The sequence below is a fragment of the Blennius ocellaris genome (assembly GCF_963422515.1).
Source record: "Blennius ocellaris genome assembly, chromosome: 11".
NCBI lineage: Eukaryota > Metazoa > Chordata > Actinopteri > Blenniiformes > Blenniidae > Blennius > Blennius ocellaris.
Genome location: NC_137660.1, coordinates 26653515 through 26681334, shown reverse-complemented (window position 1 = coordinate 26681334; position 27820 = coordinate 26653515). Strand labels below are relative to the sequence as shown.

Here is a 27820-nt window from a genome sequence, read left to right as displayed (position 1 = left end):
ACCTTTCAGGTCTACGAACACTCTGGGGGAAACTAAATCAAAATGTTTGTTAAAACCTTTGTAGAATTACAAGCCATACGTCCTATATACACGCACACACAAGAAAGGATATATATCCTTGTAATTTACGAGATGAGTCCCAATTTAGCCCTCTGGTAGTCAGTGTGGAATAACTTGAGGGGGCTGCTATAATCATCAATGTCTGCATTCAAGCCATAAGATACATGTTGAAAATGCTCACTGCCTTTTTGGACTGTCTTTTTTACATACCGGTTTACCTAAACAAGCTGTTTTAGGCTTATCATCCACATGAGGCGGTGTTTTAGAAGCATGAAAACTGTTTTTTGCGATGTTTTTTTTTAACACGGGTCCCAGAGTGGGGAAATTCTAAAACCCCGACTTGTGACAGCAAGACCTATAGAACTCAGAATAACATAATGCTGGAGTCTACTTCTAAATATCTATGTTGTCTGTCTTCTTCTTCGTTTTTGGTGTGTTTGGTGAGTCACGGCACCCCTAAAGGCCTGGCATGTGTACTACCTCGGGGAGGAAAAAAAAAGATGGTTTTGCCTGGTGTGGATGTGGCCTCAGTGAGTCCGACACTTTGCACAGGGGACGTAAGGGGACCGTAAGGTCTTGGCAGGGTATATGCTCCAAAACTAGAGAATTATGGAGTATCTCAAATGACGCGCATATGCGTCATCGTGCGAATTCAGTGCAGCGACTTGTCTGGCCTCGTCCGTGGCTCTGGGGAGCAGCGGCACACAACACAACGAGCATCTCCAAGGAAATGTGGGTGGAGGCTGGTGGGGTAATGAGACACTACTTCTCCTTCCCCTGGTCAAAAACAACTCCAGCAGCATGCAATAGGAATGTGAATTAAGAGTCAGCCACTGAATAATTGGTGCAAGTAGCTGCTGTCATTAATTCATTGACAGGTATTAAGTCTGAATGTTCACCCCGGTGCAAGTTGGTATATCAAATATGTGATGTTTATTACTATGTGGAAATAATTAGACAGTATCTTGCAGATTGAAAAAAAAAAAAAAAAAGGCTAACTATTAGTAAAAACACTTTTCTCATTTAGACTCGATAAATATTTGAACATTACTTCAGTATGTGCATTTGTGAAGTATGTGAAGTTGTTTAAAATGAACGTTAAAATATTTCGGCTTAATTATACATTTCCTTTTCCCTGAAGGCTACACGCTAGCAGTAAATCTCCATTCAACACTTGCTCCTCTCTAAATCCTCCTCTTTTGTGCAAGTGAATAGAAGTGAATGGGGTACAATTTTCCCAGCTCAAAGCAATAAAACAAAAGGGATTGTTTAAGTTTTGTAATTCTTTTGGCAGAAATACAGGAGAAGTGAGCCCACCGGAAAAGAAACTGTCGCTTTTATGGGTCTGTTCGGGGAGAGGTGTCCGTTCCTTCCTTCCTTCAGCTTCATTTTCTAAAATCCTCCATCCACGTGGTGCTTCCCTTATTTTCCTCATGACTTCTACGACAAGTCATATTGCTCCATATTAAATGGCCGATCGCTGTCATTTATAGTTAGCTTCTGATCTTTTGTTATTTCTTTCCCCCAATGCGCCACGCTCAGACACAAACTCGCATATGCAGCTGGAATTTGATTCAGCACCGAGCTGTTAGAACCAATAAAACTCAGCTGTGAGAGATAATAAGGACAGCAATTATTGGAACACAGTTACAAGAAAAAAACAACAACAAACAAACAAAACACACTTAAAGGCCTTTTCCAGCACCACAGTGGGCTGGTCAACTTCATTAACTTCATAAGTCTCCGTGGCAACAACAAGTGTGTCCCACAATTATCCCTTTTTAAGTATTTAGTAGACGATTTCTACTTTGCAGCATTTTTTTTGGTACCGTTTATTTATGTCGAGGTGGAGAGAGAAGGCTGTTCCAGGAAAAAACCAAAACAAACAAAAAGCGGAGCCAGTTGTGTGGAGACCTTTTGGCTTCAGTAAATATGACACAGAACAAAAATGAACTGTATGCAAATGCCGCAAGAAAAATGGAACTGCTCTAAAGGGAAAACTACCAGTTTACTTCAGCGTCTTTAAAGCAGCAATACCACAAATCCTGGGTTGTGTAAGTCCAGCTGCAGCTGAGACTGCGGCCCATGGAAGAGGTGTTCAGGCCATGTTGACTTCCACAATGATCATAAAATGCAACACCCGTAACGGAAATGATACTTTATGGATTTTTGATTTCCCGGTCACAGCTCACCTTAATGATGATAATACAATTATTTATTGGTGCCTTGCAGGACAATCAAGGTCACTGTGCACAATGAATATGTCAAAATACAGTTATAGACAAGCAGACATTTGCAGACTGACATTTTTCAAAATGAATACGCTTCTGTAAAAATATACTTTGTAAAACGCGATTTTTCTTTTTGGTGGAAAGGGAGAGCTGAGTGTCATTTGTGTAACGGTGAAATTCAATATTATATACTAAAACAAAATGGCCAAGGGGGAGGATATAGATAATGAAGAGAAAGGGGCCTCGGACAGAGCCCGGTGGGACACCGGAGGAGAGGGGAGATGGCTGGGATCTGGAAGACTTTAATTAATCTTTAATCTATACTGATTTTATATGACTTCAGTAAATCCCAATGCAGATTGGTGAAACCAACATCACAAGGCCCCGAGGCTTCATATGAGTACAGAGTCAGAACAAATTGATTTTTGAAAAAAAAAAAAAAAGCCCATATTTCTATATAAATCTTACGACCTTCAAGTGTTCACTCTGCTTTTTCTTTAAAGGTTCACTGCAGAATGTGTTGACTTTCCATGTGTTTGTGTGTGTTTGCCCTGTGATGTTCTGTCCGGGTTGCACTCTGCCGGGATCGGCTCCGGCCTCGCTGACTCTAAAATTGAAGGTAAATCGGGATGGGGGGCGTCTGGGAAAAAAGATTAAGGCTCACCGCTTGAAGAGGCGTCGCTCATAATGGGACTCCAGCCATCTTTAATCACTTAATCACAAGGACAATTAAAAGAGCAAGTTTTGTTTTTTTGTTTCATTCAAAGCTGAAAGCTGTCAAACAAATATGGCTTGGAGGCCTTTTGAGATAAATCTGTAAATGATCCCACGGGAAATGGATGTCATTACGACTGATGATTGATCATGTGCGATATTATCGCCCTCAAAATCACACATACAAGCTTCTTGATTCAACAACATTGCACTTTGTTTGAAATCGCTTTTTTTGCTGAGATGCAAGCGGGAGAATTATTACAAGTTGAAGGCGTCTCCCACTTGTAATTGTTCTGGGATGAAAAGCACTTGCATTTTTGTTTACGCGGTTAGTGTGTCAGCCATTCTGAGCCGCTGCAGAGTCCGGGGTGTGTGGCGCCGGGATCCCTGAGTTAATAGATTTCTGTCCCCAGTGCTTTTAGCGTGTTGATCCCCTGCTGACGGCTTCACACTCCGCTTTAAGCACAGAGACGTGGAGCGGCTGGGAGGGGCCCGGGGGCTTCAAATAGAGCCTCCTTAACCAACATTTGGTTAATGTACCTCATTACTCCCCCTTTGAGCTGATTTTCACTTTCCATTCACTTGCTGCTAAAAAAGCACCCCTGAAATTCCATGTCTCGTACGGGCCATTGGTATTTATGCTTGCAGATGCAATTAGTTGAACTCCACACAGAAATATTTGTATCTTAATCTCCTCTCTCGACGGAAGCACAAGGAACAAGGGATGCATTAGGGAAACCCTGTGTTATTAATTATACTGTGTGTTCTATCTTAATTTTCTCCACTCGCGGTCTGATACTGTTTCCTGTCCAGACAGCGGGCTCTCTTGCTATGTGCAGTGCTTTGCTGTTTGCTGTGCTTCCTTTGTGCTTTTGTCTTTGTAATGTTATTCTACATTCTCTGGTAAGAATCACACAGTATTCCTTCCACAATGCTGCCTCCTCTCTGTCTCTCTCTCTCTCCCTCTCTTTCTTTCTCTCTCTCTTTCTCCCTCAGTAGATATTTGTGTTTCTGCATCTGTGCCTCTCTCCTTTACTCTGTTTCCTCTCATCCCCTTCCCACACACACACTCAGTGTCCTTGTACTGTGGGCAGTGTATATGTGCACAGAAGCACTTGAGACAACTTTTTTTCTCTCTCTCTCTCTCTCTCTCATACCGGCAAGCCACTTAGCAGCTTTATATAGCAAGTACCCAAGGAGAGGATTAACAGCAAGAAACATCAACAGAACGGCTCGCTGATACCGAACACACACACACACACACACACATACACGTGCAAACACTCCAAGTTTCGTTGTACCCACTGAGCCTTGGCCAAACGCACATTGCATCCCTATCATCCAAATTTTCATGTGACATTATTATGTTAGTCATCCCGCAGACCGCCTTTTTATCGCACGGAGCACAGAAAGCATATTGGACTTTGAAAAAAATCCACGGGAGCCGGCGCTCGTTAGTTGATCGCACCTATTGTTTTTTTGTTTTTTTTTCCCGGTCAGGTGAGTCAGCTTGTGTTGGCTCGGCTCTCGCGGGGGCATCCTTCACAGGTGCTCTGCACGTAACACACCAGATCAGAAAGAAATCACACTCGTTCGCAGCATCGGAAAAAACGCACCGTGCACACACGCGCACCCATTTGCAACACATGGGCTTTGACACACACACACACACACACACACACACACACACACACACACACACACACACACACACACACACACACACACACACACACACACACACACACACACACACACACTACTACATTCTTCATTATCATTCCGGAGCTGATAGGCTCTAATTATCTGCCTTGGCTCTGATTAGTCTCTCTGTAACAAGCTAATTAGATGGAGCCTTGTAAAATCATCACCACTATTACCACAGAGACATGGTTTGGAAAGGCACCAACAAGCAAAAGGCAAGGAATGTGTCTTGCACTGCTCCCCACAAAGATTTGACAGTCAACTAAATGTTAAGTGCTCCAGCTCTGATTTCTTTCTGATTAAGCACCAGTGAAAGCCTTACGTCGCAACATAATCTTTATCCTTTCTCCTTCTTCATCACAAAAAAAAAAAAAGGATTGTTCCATCTCACAGGGCAGAATGATCTGGCTTAAAGTGCATAAATTGCCGCTGTCAACATTTTAGGAGATAGCATCAGAACATTGATTAGTTTCTCTGCCCCCACGATACAGTGGCTATTTATCCAAAACGAGCTATCGTCAGATCCGAGTGAGAACTTTTCTCTCCGCAGAATAACTTTAAAGCCTGAGCAGAAAGCTAGATTAATTCTCTCCCCTCGCTTCTTCCTCGCTCTGTTATTATCCCTCTAACAATCCTTTTAGGAGCTGTCACACACTTTATAGCTATTGTGTTTCAGTTGTGAACACTCCGGAGCTAGTGTGGAGTGCAACACATTGTATTTTCCATCAAAGTGCATCTTAACTGTAAGCCAGTTAAAAAAAAAAAAAAAAAAAAGAAATAGGAATGGTGATCTCGGCATCTGCCTCCTGCTCTGTAACTCATCGGAGCGAACACAAGGTGCTGTAAAAGATTTGTTGGAGCAATTCATAGCGTTTGAAGACTTTATGCTATTTGGTTTATGCACGCGCCGCTCATTACAGGTGCACAGTTGTATATTATCAACTGTAATCGCCTTTGGAGAGACATTATGTTGAAGAATATTAAGGAAACTAAGTACAACTGTTTTATACATAGACAGCACATCTGTCGAGTCAGACCTCAGGTAGTAAAAGGATGCACGCAAACCCCTGCTGCTTTTGTCTTGGATTAAAAAGTACATATATAGCCTGTGGTCACAAGCAGGAAACCTTTTACATAATGGGATTTAGAATCCATAGTTACTTTTAGCCCTGAGGTAACTTACCTCTGTGTCTGAGTGTGCTTGTGTTTTGTATTTGTGAAAGCACAGGGAGACAGACGGGCACATGCTAATGCCTGACATGTCAAGTGTTGCAAACATACGTCTTAGTGTGACAGTAATACAAGCACAAAGCTTTGACACGCTGGCAAAGTTCTGTTATCTGTGTGTGCATGTGTTTGGGTTTGTGTGCGCACGTGTGTGTGTGTGTGTGTGTTTGTCCTGGCAGGGGGCTCTCCTTCTCTGGGGTGAGGCAGATGGCCTCGGTGGATTGCAGCCTGAACTGGTTGGCAGCTCTTCTGACATTCCTTCATGCCACGTTGACACAAGATCACAGTCAATATTTGCCGAAATAGTGTCTTAGCTTACAATTCGGCGACTTGCTCCACTTTGCAGGAATAGATTCCGCACAAAAAAGTGCCCTAGATTGGGCCTCGTGACACTGTCAGGAGTTGTGTGTGTGTGTGTGTGTGTGTGTGTGTGTGTGTGTGTATGTGTGAATATTGTTTCCACATTGTGTCGTGTTTAATGTGGATAATGATCCTCTAGTATCAGTTCCACCAAATGTCACGCTATGCTTCTGTCACAGAGGCGCAGTCATACAACCACCTCTCCTTGGGTGCTGCTGTGCTCTCTTTCAGTCTGCCCTGGCTTAGGGTGAGCGAGTTGGTAATTGGATTCCTGGAATCTTCTTATTCACTTCAGTGAGGCAATGTGCAGGCGACAAAGTACCTGCAGCCTCGAGGCATCATCCCCGCACCCCTGTGGGAAGATCAAGGTAGCTTTACCCAGACATGGTAGATGAGACTGTGGTTGAAGCTCTCTCTCTCGTGGGAACCTGGATATCTCCATGCCTGGATGGTGACCCTGATGAAGAATGGATGGCTGATGTCACATCCTCCAACCGCTCTTCCACGGGCCCGAACAGACTAGCGCCACATCCACTTACAGCAATCTCCAAAGCCTGGCAACTGTAGCAAGGAAGTGGGAAGATAGCAGATAAATTGCAACAGTAAAGATAGCGCTTTAATTGACTTTGGCCAGACCTCTGAGCCGAAATGAGACTGTACTGGTATCAGTTCCTCATTACAGACACAAGAAACACTGACATTTACTCTAATCTTTCAACATTCTGCTTTTTGCCATCTCCCGGAAAGGATTCACATTCTCACATACCTGTACCCTCAGTTGACTCGCTGCTCGTTGGTGCCTCGGATTCCCCCGGCTGCTTGTCTCCCCTCCACACTCAACTGTTACATGACAGCTGTCACTTTTGGTAACCACGGCTCTGTCACTATCTCTGCATCATCCCCCAGGCCCAGACTGGTACCTGAACAAGGTGAAGCTGAAGATCACCGATGTCAACGACAACGTCCCTGAGTGGAATATGAAGCCGTACCCTTACCTGGCGGTGGTGTCCCCCGAGGCCCCCGCGGGGACGTTTGTCTACCAGCTTCAGGCTCGTGACGGGGACGAGGGCAAAAGCGGCGACGTGGAATACTTTCTGTCGGACGGTAAGTGTTCCCGCCACTCGCGCGCATTCATTTGAACACGTGCGACGTACGGAGACGAAAATTATATTGAAATAAATTGTGCTTTTGATCAAATGAGTTACCGGGTCACATACTACTGGAACAAAAAATAAATAAATAACTAAGTACAAGTCACACACCAGCAAAGCCACTCAGACAGACAGCCACAGGCAATCACACATTCATTCATGCATTCATACCCTCTTTTAGGTGTCCATTAGTTTCTCTATCTTTCTGTCACTGCTTCTCTCGCTGCCTCTGTATCCCTGGCTCTCCTTTTGTTTCTGCACACACGCACGTACATACACACCCACCCACAGACACACTTGCGCACACACACACACACACAGCCAGAGGCCTTCACACATTTGTTTATGCACTTATCGTGCACTCTCGTCTATCTGTCTGCTTCTCTCTGTTTCATACACACAGGGAATCGTGCAAGCGCACGCTCACGTACGCAAACACAGTAGGCAAACACACACAGTGGGCTGTTGGCAGGCTGCCAGGGTAGTAGACCCCCTGGTGGTTGAGGGGATAGAGGTTTGCTGGCATGTCAAAGATTGGGGGATGTGCTAATCTCGCCACTGGGGCTTTACAAAACACTACTGACTTCCCTCTTACTCGCATTAGTGGCGCACACATCTCCCAGATTTGACTTAAACCACAATTACCACAGGGAAGCCATTGTCCATATGACAATGATAAGAATTCTTGTAAGCCGTGAGGTTTATCACCTATAATTTTTTTTTTTTTTTTTTTTTGCATATGCCAAGTAGTTTCCCCACAAAGTAATCCAGGCCCACTGTCAAGACTTCACATGTATTTATTTAACCCTCTTATCCTGTGCTTAACTTTCAAGACCCTTAAAATCAGATGAGAGTTGCTTCCCTCTTGACGATCAAGGTCAGTCTGTCTGGCCTCATTTCTTTTTCAGTATTTCAACAGTAGCTGAAAAGAAAAATCCTTTCATTTATTTAAAGGTGCCCCATGGAGTTTTCTTGTAAACAAACCAAAGCTATGTCTAACAAACATGCCGGATGCATTTCTTTCCGTGGCGAGTGTTTTATTTTGAAATATTTAAAATCATACATTGTTTATATCTAGCTGTGCTTGCAGATTCACCTTTCACTGCTCTTGGTACATTGATACTATCGGCATGACAGCATAAAACTTGCAGAACAAGGGTCTACTAATTAAAACATTTCCCCACAGCGCTGCTAATAATCAGGGACCTTGTGCAGTACCTTCAGGAAAGGTGGAAATACCACAGCATGAAAACAAATGCCAAAGTAGAGGTATGATAACAAATTCACTGTGCAGTCTATTATTTATCACAGGGATTGTACAAAAAAAACAGCATGACTGTCCAAGACAAGAGAGCATCAGTTTATATAGAGAGTAATTATGGTAATTTGCAAGCAATATATCAGCTACCCAGTAGAAAAGCGTATTCTTTTCAAATAAACAAAACAACAAAAAAAAAACTTCTCCATGGCATGGTATTAGAATGGATCACCTTTTTAAAAATGACTGCAAACATTGGTATTGTTGCTCATCCCGAGTTGTCACCGTATATGTCGTTTTGCAGCTGTGTTCCAACTAAATGTGTATCACAGTGCGTCAGAAAATAGCCCAAGCATAACAAAAAGCATTATTCTATTTGGCTAATGTGTTCAAATTGCAAAAGTTCCCAGCTGCTTTAACATCACCACGAGTTCTTATGCCTATGTTACGCATTCATTTAAAAACCTGGGTTGTGAGCCAGTTCTGGGATCATTGTCCAGTGATAACAGATGGTTTTTAAGGGGCTTTAAATACCTCAGAGGGGGCAGGGAAATCCCACTAGCACAATGTTGCTTTGAGCTTTTACATTAAATTTGTTGACAACATGCATCACCTTAAATATTGCAGATCCTTACCTTGGACTCAGGGCTTTATTTGTTTTTATTGACAAGGTACGCTGTCCTTTGTGATCATAGTGAGCAACCAGGGACGGAGTTGAACGCTGGATGGAAAATGGAGAGTATCTGTCCCCTGTGCAGCACAGCGGTCTGTTCCTTTGAGAACCACTAATGTTTCACCTGAGGTGACTACAGACGAGGGAAGCACCGATACCAGTTTTTAAAATTACGAGTGCTAACAGTGAGCTACTCGCCGATACCGAGTAGCGATACGAGTGTTTTACGAACAAGCATAATCTATACTGCATACCTAAAATGATATGCGAAGGCTATGCGTTGTGCCATGGCTCACCTCCACCCGGCCTCTGCATCAACGTTCCACACACCTCCAACAGAACTGAAGGCTCCAGTATACGACTCATGCTATTGTACTTTAGTGTTTTCACAAATACCGAGCCATTTTTAAAGCCCTTTCAAGCTTTTGTTTTGCTGGTAGTTGTTGCACGTGCGCAAGACTATTGATTTTGTCAGTTTGTCAGTGTAGATACACCAGCTTAGTCATTAGCAGTGACAGATCATTAAACTTGAGTGGATTTAATATAGAAAACGATGCAATGAATTTAAAAGATAGATTAAAAAGAAAAAAAAAACAGAAACAGGAACTCCTGGCATGTCATTATTTTTCTAACTCAATCACTCCTATACTAATAAACTTTTGCAGCTTCAGTATTAAGGACTGTTACCATCACCTTCTGGTATCCTCTGATTCAAGGTTAAAGGAAGTAAAAAGAAAAAAAAGTTGTTTGCAGAAAGTAAAAAATAAACGTTGAGAGTAAAAGTAAAAAGTCATAAAAATAAATTATTGAAGTACAGATGCCTGAAGTATAGTTGGTTTTCTTTGGTCAGTTTTCAAGAACGTCAGGTTTCAAGCACCTTGTTAGTGAGATCTATCCTTCAAAAATAGGTGGAGAAAAAAAAAAAAAGCACCAATCAACCATAACATTAAAATTTGATGCCTGATATGATACGATTCCCTTCCTTGGATCACTTTTGATAGATACTGACCACAGCAGACTGGAAACGCAACACAAGAGCTGCAGTCATGAATATTTTTCACATTTGTGTTCACTTCATCCATCAGAGGTCATATCCTTTTGGCTGATGAGTCGAGTTTTCAACAGCCAAACAGACATATATGCCGTAATTTCAGTATGACACATTAAATAGCGCCACATAGATCAGGCTTATGAAGCAATGTGACTGACATCTTTTCATTGGGGTTTCATGTAAACATTATATAATGCAAGCTGGCTGAATACATCATCCATGATTACATGTGTAGAAGCTGCAGTGCAGTGTCTTAACAGCATTTGTCTCAAGAATAATGCCCATATTTTGTTCATTCACAGATGTTTAACAGTGTATAATAGAGGCGATGTATGGGGTTATACCAAAGATGGTTGTGCTGCATATCACGGTTTATATAGGATGCACTTCGATAACTTGATGCATAATCATTCGCATTTATAATCTCAGAGAACATACAAGCTATACATGCTCTGCATGCAAGATGAAAATGTTTTCTAGATCACAGAGATAAGACCACGCGGATTAATCGCCAGGCGATTCAGCGCTACTTTATTTTTTCTACAGAAGAAATCCTGGCTGGTTGAGAAAAAACCCCCAAAACAAAACAACAACAAAAACCCCGGTTCTTCGCTGAAATTGATTGTTTGAATTCCCGTGGGTGGATTTTCAAAGTTTGCCTCGGGTGTTTACCTTTGGAACAAGCAAAGTACTGAGGATAAAAGCTGTGATTCCCATTGAAACTGCACTGCTGTTTGTGATATCATTGTGAGCTGCCCGCTTAGGCCTTTGTGCTTCTTTGGTGAGCGGCCAGATATTCTCGATCATCCTATGAAACCAGTCACCCTGAGTGCACCGCCGCTCTAAGGCTGCACAGGGTGCTCGTTCAAAGTCTTCTGCGGTGAAATGAAGTCGGAGCCTTCACGCATTCCCAGCCGAGGTGTCATAAGGATCAGCGCTCGGTCCTGATCTCTTTGTCAACATACAATATCTCTTCCTGATTGAAGACTCCTACGACTTTGTTCCTCGTGGGTCTTTATATATGCACATTAATAAAAAATGAGTGTAATATATATTACACATCAGGCCCATTGTAGTACTTTCTATTCATGTATTCATTTCTATCCGTGTGATTGACTGAAAATAGCACTGACAGTTTCATATTTTCTTCCGTATACAAATAAACAGTGTTATTGAATGTTGGGTCTAATGAAAGTTACAACATCTGCTGTCTTCTCAGTGTTAATTTAACCACACTAGATGATTAGCATTTTCTTAATCTTCTTAGTCACACATTGCGGAATGTCGAGCAACCGTGGCTCAGTTGGTAGAGGGCTTCATCTTTGGTGGCTGGTTCAGTCGCCCCATTCCCCCTGTCCATAAGTCAAAGTGTCATTGGGCGAGACACCGAACCACAAGTTGCTCCCAGTGGAGGGTCAACCCTTCGCAGTGCAGTCACTTTATCATTTACTACAACACAACAAGTCTCCTTTGTTTCATGGTCATTAAAACAATCTGAGCATGTTACAGTGTCCTTAATTAATCAATGCTGTTATTTGAGTTTAAATATTTAAAATGTGTGTTTTTTGGTACATTAAATAGAGACTTTTTCTCAGGATGGACTCAAAGGTGAAGTCCAAGGCCCTGTTTACATGACAACGTTTCAAGTTGTTTTTCATTTGAGAAAATGTTTTGCGTTTACATGGCAACGTTCTGAAAACGACGTGGAAACAGCAGAAACACCGAAAAACAATGTTGTTTCTATGTTGGGCCACTAGTGGGTGCTGTTGTTTGTGTTTGCAATGAGACTACACACAGAACAATCCCCAACAAACATTAACAATGGGAGTACACGGACATTCTCGTGGACAGACGATGACGTTGGGTTGTTATCACGGTGACTATAAAACTATCAAGGCCAGGAGAATATAGACTGGGAGTCATGACACTCTGGAGGCAAACGTTGTTGTTATTGTCCTGCATGTGAAGAATAACTATTTACTACAGTGGTGGTGCGCATGGGCAGTAGCAGTAGGTGGAGGCAGAGTCCAGAACATTTCCAGGAAATTGTGTTTTTTTATTGTGAGTTAAACCCGATGACAGAGTCAGAGCATTTTTGAAAAGTTCCACCTCAGGAGTCATTCTCAAAAATGAGCATTTTTGGTGATTCATGCCAATCACAATGCAAGTTTTACGTTTTCTCTCGAAAACGTTGTCTTGGGCCTTAGTTCCAAGGAGACATTTCACAATTCCTCGAAAGACGTGCTCAGACAGGCAAGTTTCAATAACACACGTTACCATTATTGTTTGAAATGGGGAATATTTACAGAACTCCAGCTAGGCTGTAGGATTAAAAGCACAAGATAAACTCATGCTGATAACAGTCATTCTATGAGTTACATACAACAACAAAGGGCGGGGGGAAAAACACTGAGGTGGAGACAATAAATGTGCAATAATCAACCAACACACAGAGAAAAGTAATTTTTCTCAAACTGTATCTCGTATGGCAGTGATTTTGAATTAATTCAAACTGGGAGGATAGAAGCCCGTCTCTTCGATTGGAGGATAAAAAGGTTAAAATACTCGTGACCCAAATGTTTTAGCCTTAATTCACCTCTACGTCTCACTCGGTGCGGGTATTAACTTCTGATTGCTAATTAAACTCAGAAAATCTGTAAATGAAGAACAACTGGTTCCAGGCATGAGTCCAATGCTTAGTGCTGAAGTGTCTCACAAATGAAGACCAATAAATGCAAATTCAGCTCAGAGTCACTGCTGGAGGATCTGCTGTGGTGCCTGAAAAGAAAATGGCAATTAAAAAGTGATTTATTTTTTTTAAGACTGCTTTAAATATCCCAATGCATTGGGTGTTCTGTCACAGCAGAGTCCTTGCTTGAATGAGAGCAAGGTGAGCCGTGGATAAGCTATCCGTGAGTTTTAATAACAGCATAAAAAAAAAAAGAAAAAAAAAAGTTCTGGTGCTCTGCCAGTCAGAGCTGTATTATTATTATTAAGCCCACCTGCCCACACTATTTGAATGCTTTGTGACTATAACTCAGTCAGAAAGGCTCCACATTTATAATCAAAACATAAAGGGATCTCTTGAAATTTCTGCATAACGTTGTATATTTTAGCAAACAAAGGCACAGAACATCAACGTGCTATTTGGGTACGATTGTTGAGTTGCTGTTGCAGCAGTGGATGAGATCCAGGCACGGAAAGAAAAAAAAAAAAAAAAAATAATAATAATAATAATGTCATTGCATCTCCCTGCAGGCGGTGACGGCTGCTTCGCTGCAGACAAGAAGACGGGCCAGGTGGTGACCACGGGGCTGGTGCTTCAGAGAGAGCGGGAGTACTTGTTAAGTGTGGTAGCACTCGACGGCATGGGGAGCCGCAGCGCTCCCGCCATGCTCTCCGTGGTGGCGGGAGCCCGAGCGCCGCAGTTCACCAACGCCAGCTACGCCATCTCCATACCAGAGAACACACCCGAAGGACAGCCGTGAGTACCGCATGTGCCTGCATACATATCCTTGTGCACAGATCCTTACTTTCTTTCAACTTGTTGACGTTTGTTTACCTAGGCCCTGTTTACACGACGATTACAAGTTTATCTGCAAAACTTTCTTCACTTTGGGGGGGGGGGGGGGGGGGGGGTTCGTTTATACAGCACCAGTGTGCCGATGCACTTTATCCGCAAAGTTTTTAATCTGGCTCCCAAAGGTGGAAAGTTTGTTTCAAAGCCGCTAATCCCTCCTGCAGAGATTGCTGGAGGCTATTTAGCCTGTCGCTGCGCGTGCGCAACTCCCACCCCCCTCCTCCCTTCCCCTTCCATCCCTTGTAAACAAACATGGCGACCCGCAGTGGTATGACTCGCGGCCAGTATTCTGGTTTTATCGTCCATATCACTAGTTTTATAGTTGAGACTCACCCCTGATAGCATCCGATGCGTCATCAGTCCGTGCGGGTGTCGGTTGCTCTGTATTTTCTTCATGTTTATAGCGTATTCTTCTCTGCACACGTCTGTGAGGTTTCATTACAAAATCAAGCAACAGCGCCCTCCCATGGCCCGGCATACTAACTAAATCGTTGTCCATGTGTCCGCTGCTGCAGTGTAAACACACTCCTTTATTAACAGATTAGGTATTGTCAGGTGAAACGTTGTCGTGTAAACAGGGCCTTAGAAACTAAAAAAAAGAATATATTTTTGATGTTATCAATCTTAAACCTGTTATTTTAATAGTAAAAACTGCAGGTCACATGACCACACCTGATTAAATGGGCTTCACGCTGCACTTGAGACACAGATAATTGTTTTCCTGAACATAAAATTTGTACTTTAATTAATAATTAGAAAAAAATAAAAAATGGGGACAGATTGTTACATTTAATGTCTTTTAAAGACATATTAAAGACATTTGAAGATTTTTGGAGATGCAAAACTTTCGCTGCATTTTGGGTGTCTATTTACAACGGTGCTCTGAGACACTGAAAATGCATCCCAAAGTGGAACTTTTTGAAAACGCTTGGCGATGGCTGAAATTCTGCTACTGAGCATTTAATATCATAAACTTACAAAAAAATACTACTAAATAAGACCCATCTCTGCTTTTAGCACCACAACCTCATCATGTATTCTCTGACTGTCGTCAGTTTAAAAGATCCAGGAAGAAAAGTTCACAAAAATGGTCCCTTGCCAGATAAAGGCTGAAATACTGTTGTAAGATAACAGCAAAAATTAAAAAGAAAACAATTTTTCCTCCAGAGTCACCATTGTCTGATGCTATTTAGTGTTTTTATGAGATATTGCAGTATTGTGATTCATTTCCGAAATCCTTCCTTGTAGTCAAACAATTATTAAAAGGTTTTTATTCAAACGCTGTCTATTTTTTCCCCAAGTGGCTATAACCAAGGACCTTTTTTTTTTTTGGTCTGATTTTTTTTATGTTGCCTCAGAAAATATAATTGCCCAACACTGCAGAATACAGTATAATGAAACATACTATTAAAATGTTAAAATGGAACAATGCTTGCAGTCATATTGTCAGTATACATATATATTCTGTAAACTGTGATATGATGGCGTACGTGATCAAGATCCGCCGAGTCTCACGCAGGACGTACAGCGATACGTCTGATAACTTTTCATGAAATTCAGACTCGCATGTCCCCGCAAACACAAATCCCACAATGCCGATTACTGACACGCATAGAAACACGCGCACTCGGTGTCGAATCTGAACCGTGTGTTCATAAATATTCATTTGGTCACACCAGTGCACTCGAGCACAAACTGACATATCATCATCACACACTGTTGGAGGACGCCGACTCTCTTCACCGTAAAAACAAACACGGGTATCTGCATAATAGTATAACATTATTATACAGAACCGACAAGTACTGATTGACTGTGTTTGTAGCACGTAGCCAATGGGCCATACAGTAATTGATTTCATTACAGCGCACTGCTGATGTAGGGAAAAGAGGATTCGATTCTAATTCGCCATGAGTGCAGCTAAAATCAAATCGTGGAGACTGTTATTCTATTTCTTTAATCACTCTCTCTTTGTTCGCCAGCTTCCTGGTGGTGTTTGCCATTTCCTTCCAGAAGCAGCAAATCAGTTACAGTCTGCTGATCAATCCCAGCAGCCTCTTCAGCATTCGGCAGGAGACCGGGGAGATCAGCCTGACCAGGACGCTGGATTACGAGAGCGACCAGCGTCGCTACCTTCTGATGGTGCGGGCCAGCGAGGAGCCGGGCAGCCTCAGCACGGCCACCGAGGTTAGTTTAATTAAGATTGTGATCCAAGCAGCTAAAGCGAGTCGGGGAAGAGTTCATGAACTCCACACATTGAAGCCCAAAGTCGAAGCCTGTTGTAATGGTTTGATATATTCCATCGCTCACAAAGGCATTCAATTTCACTGCGGTGAATTAAATTGAAACCCAAAAAAGAAAAAAAGAAAAAAATATATATTTATATCTCGGTTTGTTTGCTGGATTGCTGGACTCCCCCCCCAAAAGGTCCAGACATGTTTTCATCTGTTCAGTGTTGTGAGGCTCATAGCAGCTGCATTAACGGTAATGATCTGAACTCGGCGCTGACCTATTGACATCACGCCACTTGGCGATAACCGCGAATGAGAGGCAGCAGAGTTTCAGGCTGTCTTCAGGAACGGCACGGCCGAATGGTTTTGAAATGTTAACAAGTGAAGCGGCGGCTCAAGTGATTTCTCTTTTCTTTTTGTGGTTTGTTTCTCTCCTTTGCCGCTGAGCCTCAGTAAAGTGCTTTTTGTCCAGGATGTGATCGGGAGATGAACTGTGCAAAAAAAAAAATAGAGCGATAGCAGGCTCAGACTGGGAAGAGCTCAAAATCTGCAAAGTTCATTCACAAATGAATATTTCTACATGAACTATTCATGAATCCAGTTCTGCTTAAATTATTGATTCAAAGATTTTGTTGCCCAATTATCATGTGAGGCGCTAACTCCGTACCACAGATTTAGCTGCGAAAATCTCCTCTTGCTCAGCTGCATGTTGTGGAGTAGAAGATGGAGACCGGGAAAACCTAACCCTGCTATTTCAGGACTATTACTCAGCTGTCACTTCACACTTTACACATAGTGGTGACAGGGAGCTTGTAGGGTGGAGGGCGGCTAAGGGCCTAGGCTGAAAACACACACACACACACACACACACACACATGCTCAGAACATTTCTATTTCTGACTCGGGAAAATCATGAAGTGGAAGATAAAGGATGTGTTGGAGTGGCAAGTTGAGGAACTATAAAATACAATTTAGATTAAGTTTTGGGGTCAACTTTCAGCTCAGCGATTTTCACGTGGCGGCGCTATGAATTTCAGAGGTTAATTTGTATTCTCCCAACTCTTGATTTTTGTCTCCTCTCTTCTCCTCTCCTCTCCTGTCTTCCCTCCTCTCCTCTCTTGCCATCCCACCGGCACTAATCAGGTTCAGGTGTTGATAACGGATGAAAATGATTGTGTCCCTGAGTTCCTGCAGTCCATCTACAGTGTGGATGGAGTCCCCGAGACCGTAACCACCGCAACATCCCTGCTGCAGGGTGAGACTCCCTCCACTCCGTGTTCCACATCCATCTGTTTCTTTCTCAAACCGAGAACAAAATTATACATACACAAAAAAAATAAAGTAATTTTTTTTTTTTTTTCAAATGGAAAAACAGCAGATGTTTCGTGGAAGATAACCTAACTTTCACCTTTGTCCTCAGATTGTGTTATTTCTTCTTGACGCTCACATTTTTAACACCGTAATCCAAATTACATTCATGGGGAAAAAGTAACTGCACACATTTGTTTCAACACATTACATACTAGTTTGTCTATCGCTGCACAAGGCTCCCATATAATTTACAATTATGGACCTGATGGGATTTTCTTTCTTCATTTTTTTTTGCCGTCAATCTGATGAACTTGTGAAAATAAACACTACTTGTCACAAGTAGTAAAAAAATGTAATCTGCTTCTCTTTTTTTTTAAATTAAATATACTTGTTTGTTTCACGCCATTTGAAATCATATTACTGAAATTAGATTTGCTGCATTTAGTTTAATCCAAGAAAAATGACACTTCTAGCTGCACATGGGGGATTTTAGGTGTTTTAAGATGCAGCAGTTTTGAAGATGGCCTTCCACCGTTCAGCCACAGTCTCAAATTGAAAGATTTAGAAATTTTCCAGTCTGATTTTTTTTTCTTTTTTTTCCCTCTTGCAAATTTACTGAGATTCCATTCCAGGCAAAAATGTCCCTCAACAGTTAAGAAAAAAAAATACACAAAAAAATCCAAAGAAATTCTCCAGTTTAGTTTTTTTGTTTGTTTGTTTTACGTGTTCCTTTTTTCGTTGTTCACTGTTGAGTTTTTGTGACGCCGGGACTTCTTTTCGCCCGTGGGCCACAAAAAGGTGATATGTACAAATCCCTGGCTGGGCAATTGTCTCCAGTGATTCTGACTGAGAAAAATGGAACAAATTTAATCTGAAAACATATAAATACACAGCCTGGAGCAGCAGAGATTGTTGGCACTGGGAAGCTGGCAGTAGGAGAAAATGGCAACCACCATGATCCAATACATCAAGAAAAATAAAACGACCGGTATGGTTAGAAGAAAAGAAAAAAAAATGTGGGAAAAAAAAAAAGAAAGGTACTGAGAGAGGGGACAGGGAATATTCTGAGAGGCTGAGGAGTCTATAGTTAGATATGTATGTGACTGATGGACAGTAGTTGAAACTGAAACGTATGATTTGGTGGTTCAATGAAATGCCCTCACCTTGGATTGAAGGGACAGAATTGTGGGGCAAAAAGGGAGAAATTGAGTTCATTTGTTAATCTCGGGGACTGCACGCCTAACTAATGAAATGTCAGAGTTTTGAGGCAGTGAGGGAGTGAAATGCCCATTACTCCATCAGTATGTGTGCAGTGTGAAAAGACACAGATGAATACCTCACAATACGGCGATCAGTTCAACTCTACCCATTGAGGTTGGCAATAAAGAAGATTTCAAAAAAAAGTAGTGGAGAGCTAGAGACATAGAGGTTTCAATAAAATTTACTGTTCCAATTCCTTTAACATTTAATGAGTCAGTCACTTTATACAAGCTAAAGATAAAGGGTGCATAGTCAATCATCAGTCCTCAACTGTATAACAAGACGCTGAGATAGAAATGAGAATGAAGCATTGACATGCACAGGCTGCTGCGGCTGCCGAGGCTTGACACACAGGAAATAAACACATCAAACGAATATGCAGTATGCAAGTGCTATGAGCTCGAGGGGATGTGCGTGAAACAGTGAGTTTAAGTGGAATTCTCTCAGTGTTCGTAGTTGCAGTTTTAGAGGAAATCTCAATGCACATTAATAACAAATCTATAATTTGTTTTGTGTGTGTGTGTGTGTGTGTGTAATTACCTTGGGAGAAAAATTATTTCCAGGCATGCACACACACACATGCATGCATGCTGTTTTTTGTTTTTTTGTTGTTGTTTTTTTTCCCCTCACCGTCTTTAAGCTCATTTCTGCAAATGATGGTAATCATTCTAGAAAGGCACAGTTTGTGTTCTCATAATTGTGGCTGTCACACCCTATGATTTATTACATGTTTAGCAAGGCCATAAAGAGATAATGATCTACACAGATGTCAACATATTCATCAACTAGTGTCATCTCATCAGCTCCTGTTGATTAACTGTTAATTGATGGTCCTTGTGCGATGTCTTCCCTAACGCCAGTGTTAGCCACGGATTGTGACTCGGGGTTAAACGCCGAGCTCACCTATTACACCCTGAGCCCGGACTTCAGCATTTCCCCGCACGGGACGGTTTTCCCTGCAAGCCGGCTCGACTACGAGAGGCCGAACCATCTGTACGAGTTTGTGGTGATGGCGGTGGACAGTGGGGACGCGCCTCACTCTGGGACGGCGACGGTCCGCGTGAGGATGGCCAACGTCAACGATGAAGCCCCCGAGTTCTCCCAACCTGTGTGAGTAGCCTGATGATTTAAAAAAACAAAAAAAACAACAGGTGCCACTGTTTGATCCATTTCGGTTTGCTTTCCTCATGTCAAACTCTTTAAAGTTTCACGTTTAGGAAACGATGGAAACGGCAGATACGCTAAGAAAATGGTGTAGTTAGCATGCCGCGCCACTAGTGGGTGCTGTTGCACATACAGCAGAGGATAATACGCCATAATCATTAACAATTGGAGTAACGCAGACATTCGTCTGGACAGACTTCCATGTTGGATTGTTATTCTGGTGACTGTCAAAATAAAACTACAGAATCCCATTGATGTTACTTTGCAGAACGACTACTTATGATGTAAACAGGCACCCAAATCACAACAGAGGTTTTGCGGTTCCACTTTAAATGATTGTCTATAGAGTCACAAAATAACTTCAAACTAAAGTAAACTCATTCACGTACAGGGAGAACATGCAAACTCCACAGGGAAATCCACCTCACCACCATGCAGCTTTATTGTGTCTCATCATATTTCATCAACATTGTTTTAAATTTAGAGCATTGGGAATCATATGAGACGAAAAAAAAACAAAACAAGCAAGGCCAAGAGATGGATCAAGGGGTTCAGAAAGTCCGTTGAGTCGGTGCTTTAAATGGAGATTTAATCACAGTCAGAGTTCAGTCGCATGAATTGATGCTGGTCGCCGAAGAGGACATGTTTAAGTATAGTTTCGTTTGATTCTTCTGCTTTATCTCTGATCCACCAGCTCATCACATTTCATTATATCAAAGCTTTGCTCTTTGAACAGGCAAGGTAGTTGCATCACAGATATTTGAGTCGTTACATCACACATCACAGACTCGCCTTCCTTCGGGCTATTCATTGCAACGATATTTGATGCAGAGATTTCTGTGGTGAATATTGGCCAAACCTGTTGTAGTCAAATTGCGACTGGCACGATGAATTGTCTGCATTTTATTTGCTTTATTCAATCACATCCATTTGGTTTCAAAGCCACCAGTTACTCAATTCGAACACATTCGTCTCAAATATTGACGTTGTTATTTTCACGTCGTATTCTGGAAGGTTATTTAGAATGCTCCTTTTTTTTTTTCCCAGTCTAGTAGTGAGTTCAAGCGTTCCCGCCTGCAATCTTGAGTTTTTATTTTTTTGGGGGGGTTTCTCCAAAGGTATGCAGTAAACTGACATATGGATGCAATCCAGAGTGTCCTCAACTGCCTTTTTTTTTTTTTTTTTTTTGGCAGAGCTTTATGAGTGGGTGGGCAGAATCTGTCACTGCAGCTGTACTGCATTTATTCCCCCCCAAAAAAACTAGTTGTCCTGTCAGTCATGTCTCAGTGACCTTCATGAAACGCCGTTGCGGACGTCTGTTTCCTGCGCTTGTTGCATTGTCAGGTGTCGGTCTCAGTGGGTGGCTAGACACAGAGCCGGACAAACAGGCGGGTGGAGAGGTTGCGATGTCGGCAGGCAAACATAAAGCCGAGGAGAAGAAGAAGAAGAAGAAAAAAACAACACACGCAAACTTGGTTGCAGGGCAAGCAGGTAGAGAATACCAAAACATGCACAAGCTGCAAGCGAGACGGGAGACAGGCAGACAGATATGCAGATAAACGGGAAAAAAAGCTGTCGGCAGTCAGACAAATGTTGTTGCCAGACAGATAGTTAGAAATGCAGACTTTGTGCCAGACGGGGGTTGTAGGGGCGCTTTGTCATAGTGCGGCTTACTGAGATGAGCATAATTGCTGTGACGGGAGAAGAGGACTTTGCGTCCAATAACAGCACAAAGAGTAAAGGTAAGAGTGATGGATACCACGGTATTACATTCATGAAATGATTCCTTAATCCGGGCTAATTGAGATACTTGGGACACGTGAGCGGACGGCCTAATGTCTCTTGGCATGTCCTCTCAGCTCACATCTGAGTGAGTCACAGAGAGGCTAAAAAAAATGATTGAAGTGAGGGGATGGACGCGCAGAGAGCCAGTGGAAATGCAAATTGCCAGACACGCAGGCCAGACAGACAGACCAGCGCTCTCCCTCCCTCTCTCTCTCTCTCTCTCTCTCTGAGCTCAACTTCACAGCTCAGTGAGATGTGGGGGAGATGCTCCAGGAAGAAAGGCAGGGGGAGTGTATTCGTCTCATCCCCCCAGAGCGGCGGAGAGGTGGCCCCTGAGCCGGGTGACAGATTACAGGTCACTCATGTTGCCACGGAGATTGCCGTCGCTGGCGGAGATGAATCACCCATCAGCGTTCTTCTGTAAACCATCAATCACCTCTGACTTCTCAGCACAGACAACGGCGCCCCTCCCCACAGCCGGGCGTGCTGACACAAACACACACACACACACCCACACACATACACACACTCACACATTAGCACAGGAATACAGCACCGAATCTCGCGGGGCTACGAGATCTGCTGACGAATCATCCGGAACTCCGAGAGAACTCCACCTCCGCTTGCATCCGACTCCTCTCACTCTCACACATCACCTCGCCTTGTCATTTTCGTGGCAGCCTTCCTTTTTGTCACCTGCTCGCGTCTCACCTCCTTCCCATTCCTCTTCATCTCTGCGTCCTCCCCGTCGCAGGGTTTATCTCCTCCCCATTGTGCTTTGTTCCACAGCGGTATATCAGTCTCCTGATGTCTGACTGGGCATCTTGCTGCCCAGCACCACAGAGCAAGCAAATCACTGTTGACATTTTAAAAGGCACTGGATCAAATAGCCCACAGAGGGTTGGCTATGTGGAAGCACCATTTGTTCAATGACTTCAACATCCCCGTAGACATTATCATTTGTCTCTGGTCTGGCCAGCTAAGAGGACAGGTTAAATCATAGTGACAAGTAAAAGCCACAACCGTAAGTCTAATCAGCTTGCTGATGTTTTGGACTGTGTAACTGATTCATATCTCCTGTCTGTGTGTGGGTTTCTGTCATCGACTTCTACCCGTGTGTGGGTGTGTGTGTGTGTGTGTTCTCACTCGCCCGCACTTGCTAAACTACAGTTCCTCTTTGCAGATATCGAACATTTGTTTCTGAGGATGCAGGGCCCAACACCCTCGTCGCGACCGTCCTGGCCAAAGATCCAGATGGCGATGGTATAATCTACTCCATAACAGCAGGCAATGAGGAAGGAAACTTCGTCATTGACAGCCAGAAAGGTGATATTTCTTAATTTTCCAGCCAGGCGTCATATTCGCAGCTCTCGGTCTAATTGACAGGCCTTTCGTCAAATCACACATTCAATTTTCTCTAATATATTTCTGCTAGCGCGGCGGCACAATGGACGCCCTCTACTTTCAAAGTCAATGTGGAATGATATTGAAAGTTCATATTAAAGCCTGTGATTTCTATATGAGAGCTGCTCTTTCTTTTATTGGGCCCATAAATATCATCTTTAGTATTATTTTGGAAATTTCCACTCCTGCTTGTTCTGTTTGCAGGTAGGTTGCAAGGAGGAATCTTTTTCTTCTCCATGTGTTTCGTAGCTTTCTAGCATTGGTGACTGCACAGTTTATCTTTTTTTATTTACCCTTTGATCCGAAACCAGTGGCAATCGCTGTGACATTTGTCACCCAACCCTTTCAATTCAATTTCACAACAACTGCTCTATCGTAGCTCACAATCTCGAGGCTGTGCTCCGCCAGCTCCTCTTTCTTTTGTGTCATCTTTTCATATTCCCTTCCACCCTTTTCTGCGTATCCTCGGGAGCAAGAAAATGCAAAGGCTGATATTCTTTGGGCACAGGGAAATTACTATATGGCCTCCCACTTACTGTATGCGCGAGGAGCGCCGGCTCATTGAAAGGCTGGCAGTGTTGGTGTCGCATTTGTAAACAAGGTTGACATTTAAGCCGAGAGAATCACTGCGTACGTCCCACAGTTCACTTATTTTAATGTAGTGGTGCAGTGGTGTCAAAGTCACACGTTGTCATTAGGCGCTCGGATCCCTGTCTGCTCGGTGGGCAGCCCCAATTGCAAGCAATCTGAGGCGGAGGAAAGTCGGGCAGCACACACACACACACATCTGTGTATATCAGCTCGCTGTGTTGTCTTTAATCAGGAGCATTGGAAGAGATGAATAGAAACACAACAGGAGAATAAAAAACCTCCCCATGCTCTCACTTCAATGGGTTTGCCCAACATCACAGGCAGCCTGCACGTCCTGCAACCTCTGATGTTTTTGTATTTCTGTTGACGAGAAAGATGTTGACTCAGATGCTCCATCCTTTTATCCCACCTTTTATCTTGACTCTTACATGAAAGCAGACAAAAGGAGGAAGGGGTGGGGTGGGGGTGTGTGAACGGAAGAGCTAATAGGCATCTGCTGAGCATGGTTAACTTCTAACCAGAGTCTCCTCACTACTTCATGTTTTTCACTCAAGTGCTTGAACTGGACAGGCATCTTTAGAGGGAAGCATGCAATTATTAGATTAGAAATATGACAAAATCACCACTGTGAAATTGCTTTTTGGATTTAGTCTGCATATCTGATTTTTACCTTTCTGTGGACTTCAGAGGGTGAATTTTTACCACTTGCATTCCCACTCCTGATATCTAGAACAACAGCAGGCAGTGTGCATTTTCTTCTTCTTTTTTTGTTTTGTATTGATAGCACATCCTCACGATGCAAGGCCACGGTGGCAATAACATCCCGCTTATTGACTAATGGAGTGCTTGTACGTGCACTGTTAGGGTGGACCATATTTTACAAAGTGTAGCATTATGGGTTTGCATCCTTTTGCAGGGCTGATTCGTCTCCGCTCCACCCCGCTGCCAAAGCTTCAAGGCTTGGAGTACGTCCTGAATGTAACGGCCACAGACGACAATGCATCAGGTGGGCTGCACCCTCTCTCCTCCACCGCCAAAGTTGTTGTTGGAGTCGACGACGTTAACAACAACAAACCCGTGTTTGAGGAGGTGAGTGTGTATTTTTGTTTTGTTTTTTAATCATTATTAGTAACCCCGTTTTCAATATTGTGAACAAATGTGGAAAGAAAAACAACATTCTACTCGAGGGGCTTTTGATATTATCTAATGCTGCTTTCCGGTTGTAACCAGGTCTCGGAAACTCCAGGTGTTTATCGCAATGGAAGTAATATAAGTTCAGCCCCCTTCAGGTCTGCACCTGAGGGTAAAGTTTATTCAGGATGGATTGCTCAGTGGGAAATGTCAGCATAAAATGGGTTTTAATATTGTTTTTTTTACAGCCCATATACATTTTCTACCTTATCTATCTCAATAACTCATACAAGAGGGCTGCCATCTTTTATCTTAACCTGGAGTGAGATTAGATTATGTGATGAGCAAGCATTGATTTAGGATGCATGTACAACTCCCCACAGGTAGAGCGTTTATTAGATGCAAGGAAAATAACAATTATTGCATAAGACGTTTATCACATTACACAACACAGATTTGCATCATGGGCTGCCACGCCCATCTCTATCATGGTGTTGGAACAATTATGACTCAACTTTCTCTGACCGGGACAATAACACATCGCAGGATGACCAAATGATAGCAGTAACACAAAAAGCACAGGTATGATCGCGATTAACTCAAAGGAAAAGTCCCGGGAAACGACATCTCATAATTCCTTCCTCTATCCCGCCTGACAACGCCGCCGGCATCCCGCAGCCGCCGCTATAATAGTAAATGATCAACGAGAACATTTCTGATGAAATTCTGTTTGTGCCTGCTGCTCGCTGCTGACTAATATCTCCTCCATTTTGTGTTTTTCACCACAATCCCATCCACTTTGACTGGCCAATTTTCCATAGTTTACAGTGATTTTTTATTTTTTTTTGTGTGTGTACGTGCTCCCAGTGGTGTGGTACTACTTCCACAACAAATACACAGAATAAACTGTTGAACTAATAGCTTTTTTGTTTTTTAATTAAACCTTACTGTAGATTGATAAATGTGACAAAAATGAGTCTAAACAAAAAAAGCTTGAGAATAGTCTGTGAGTCAATAACTGTCATAAGTAAAGCATTTAGTCATAAATAGCCACTGGGTTCCACCTTGAGAAGCAAAAACTATATATATTTGCACAAAGTGAGTTATTGCTTTTGCCTCAGTGTATTAAAAGTAAGTCAAAACAATATGTGAGGCAGGAACAGTTGGAAATCCCACATGTTTTCAGTCTTGGGGAACTGATATGAGATTTCTAATGTCAGCTCTACATACTGTACAAACCCTGCTGCAGTGTGGTCTGTAGCGTGAGAGCAGCTTTAGTAAACGCGGTGCTGTTGTCTGACTTCTCGTGTTGCGAGACGTGAAACGCTGCATCCCATTTTCATTCTCGAATACGTGCCGTCTAAGTTGGCTTCGGAGTGAACTGGAAAGCAGCATTAATAAGTTCCTATTCAATGAATAGAAAAGACATGGGGAGAATTTGTCAGGTTACTCATGCTATGACTTCACGTCTATCATACAGGCCCAAGTGTTGTAGGTGTGGTTTTGTTATTTCAACCAACAGTAATTAAGTGTATTTTCCAAGATGTCAGACTGTTCTTTTCAAGCATCCTGTCTTTTGTTGTTGTTGTTGTTGCTGCTGCTCCTGCTGTCAACCTCTCCATAATTTTGCCAAACGACTCATAGAAATCGCTCACAAGAGTTGTATTTTCTTTGGTCAGCCTCTTGCAGCACTTCAGATATCCCGCTTTCCATCAGTCCTTCCTCCCTCTGCTCGTCCCACTCTCCTGCACTCTTCTTTTTTGTTCTCATTCCCCTGGCCTCTCTCTCTCTCTCTCTCTCTCTCTCTCTCTCTCGGCTCAGTTTTCCCAGGAGTTCCGATTAGCCTGCACACCCACTCTATCTTTAGGCACTCCGTTGGGATTTCAATTAATTTCTCCAAAAAAAAAAAGAAAAAAAAAGTGCAAAATCATCACAATATCGTATACCTGTTTAATTAACTTCCTTCTTAATTAGGAAATGCTTGAACTTGGGCAGGAGACGCACGTGCGGAGCTGCAGCTCCTTGGGTCTTTCAGGCATACTAGGAAACTCTTGGCAATTGGATATGTTTAAATATCGTATTATGCCTCAGAGCCACCTGGGCTAGTATGACCTTATGTTTTATATTATGTGATTTTTATGAACCGCTACCTACAGGTTATTTGGCATGTGCCATCACATCCCATGAACTCCTGTGTTATTCTTCTCGCATCCTTTGATGCATCGCCATCACTCCATTTCTTTCCAGCTTATTGTTTCATTTTCACTTTTTTTTTTTTTTTTTTTCATGGTCACTCCGTAAGAGCAGCAGGCATCTATATCTGATTACAAAAAAGAATCCCCGAACAGACTCCAGAGGGCTGCTCTTTATCTAGGACATATGTTCATTAGGGGGAATGGATTGAATTCTTTGCTAAGACAAAGCTCGCCGCTCGCTGCTGGCTCTTCAAAAGAAATCCGTTCAAGTGTTTCCATTCCCAAAGATGTGGGCTTCAGTATCTATAACTGCTACATTGTGTTTTATGTACAGAAGCTTCCTCTGTAATGTGCGTAGTGACCTTCTACTTAATGAGTTTATTTTCTTTGATCCCTGTATTCTCATTAATGCAGCATAAAACAAATCCCTATATATATATAATATATATATATATATATGTAAGCAGCCTTTTCTTGTATTTGTTTTCCTCTTTTGTGTCTCCTTCCTCGTTCTATCTCAGTGCCAGCAATATCGTGAGCAGGCTTCAGTACTGGAGAACCAGCCGACGGGGACTTTTGTGTTGCAAGTGCATGCCGTGGATGCAGATGAGGGAGCAAATGGAAAAGTCAAATATGGCTTAATGCACAGAGACAGCGCCATGCCTGCCTTCAGAATCCATCCAGACACAGGTGGAGTAGTCACGGATTGTCTGGGGCGACCTAGGTTTCAATTAGACGT

At 42.7% G+C, this 27820-nt stretch overlaps 1 protein-coding gene across 1 annotated transcript in view; it reads left to right on the top strand.

The window, feature by feature from the left end:
- LOC308136730 (neural-cadherin-like) overlaps positions 1 to 27820 on the top strand; it is a gene marked incomplete at both ends in the record, with an annotated part of 103513 nt that overhangs the window by 20665 nt on the left and 55028 nt on the right. Inside the window, 8 exons of the mRNA XM_080505197.1 lie at positions 7203 to 7400; positions 13688 to 13913; positions 15992 to 16196; positions 17384 to 17495; positions 19672 to 19921; positions 22944 to 23086; positions 24672 to 24844; positions 27603 to 27771. Of these exons, the coding sequence (XP_080361323.1) occupies positions 7203 to 7400; positions 13688 to 13913; positions 15992 to 16196; positions 17384 to 17495; positions 19672 to 19921; positions 22944 to 23086; positions 24672 to 24844; positions 27603 to 27771 (1476 nt within the window). The remainder of the gene's footprint in view (positions 1 to 7202; positions 7401 to 13687; positions 13914 to 15991; positions 16197 to 17383; positions 17496 to 19671; positions 19922 to 22943; positions 23087 to 24671; positions 24845 to 27602; positions 27772 to 27820) is intronic.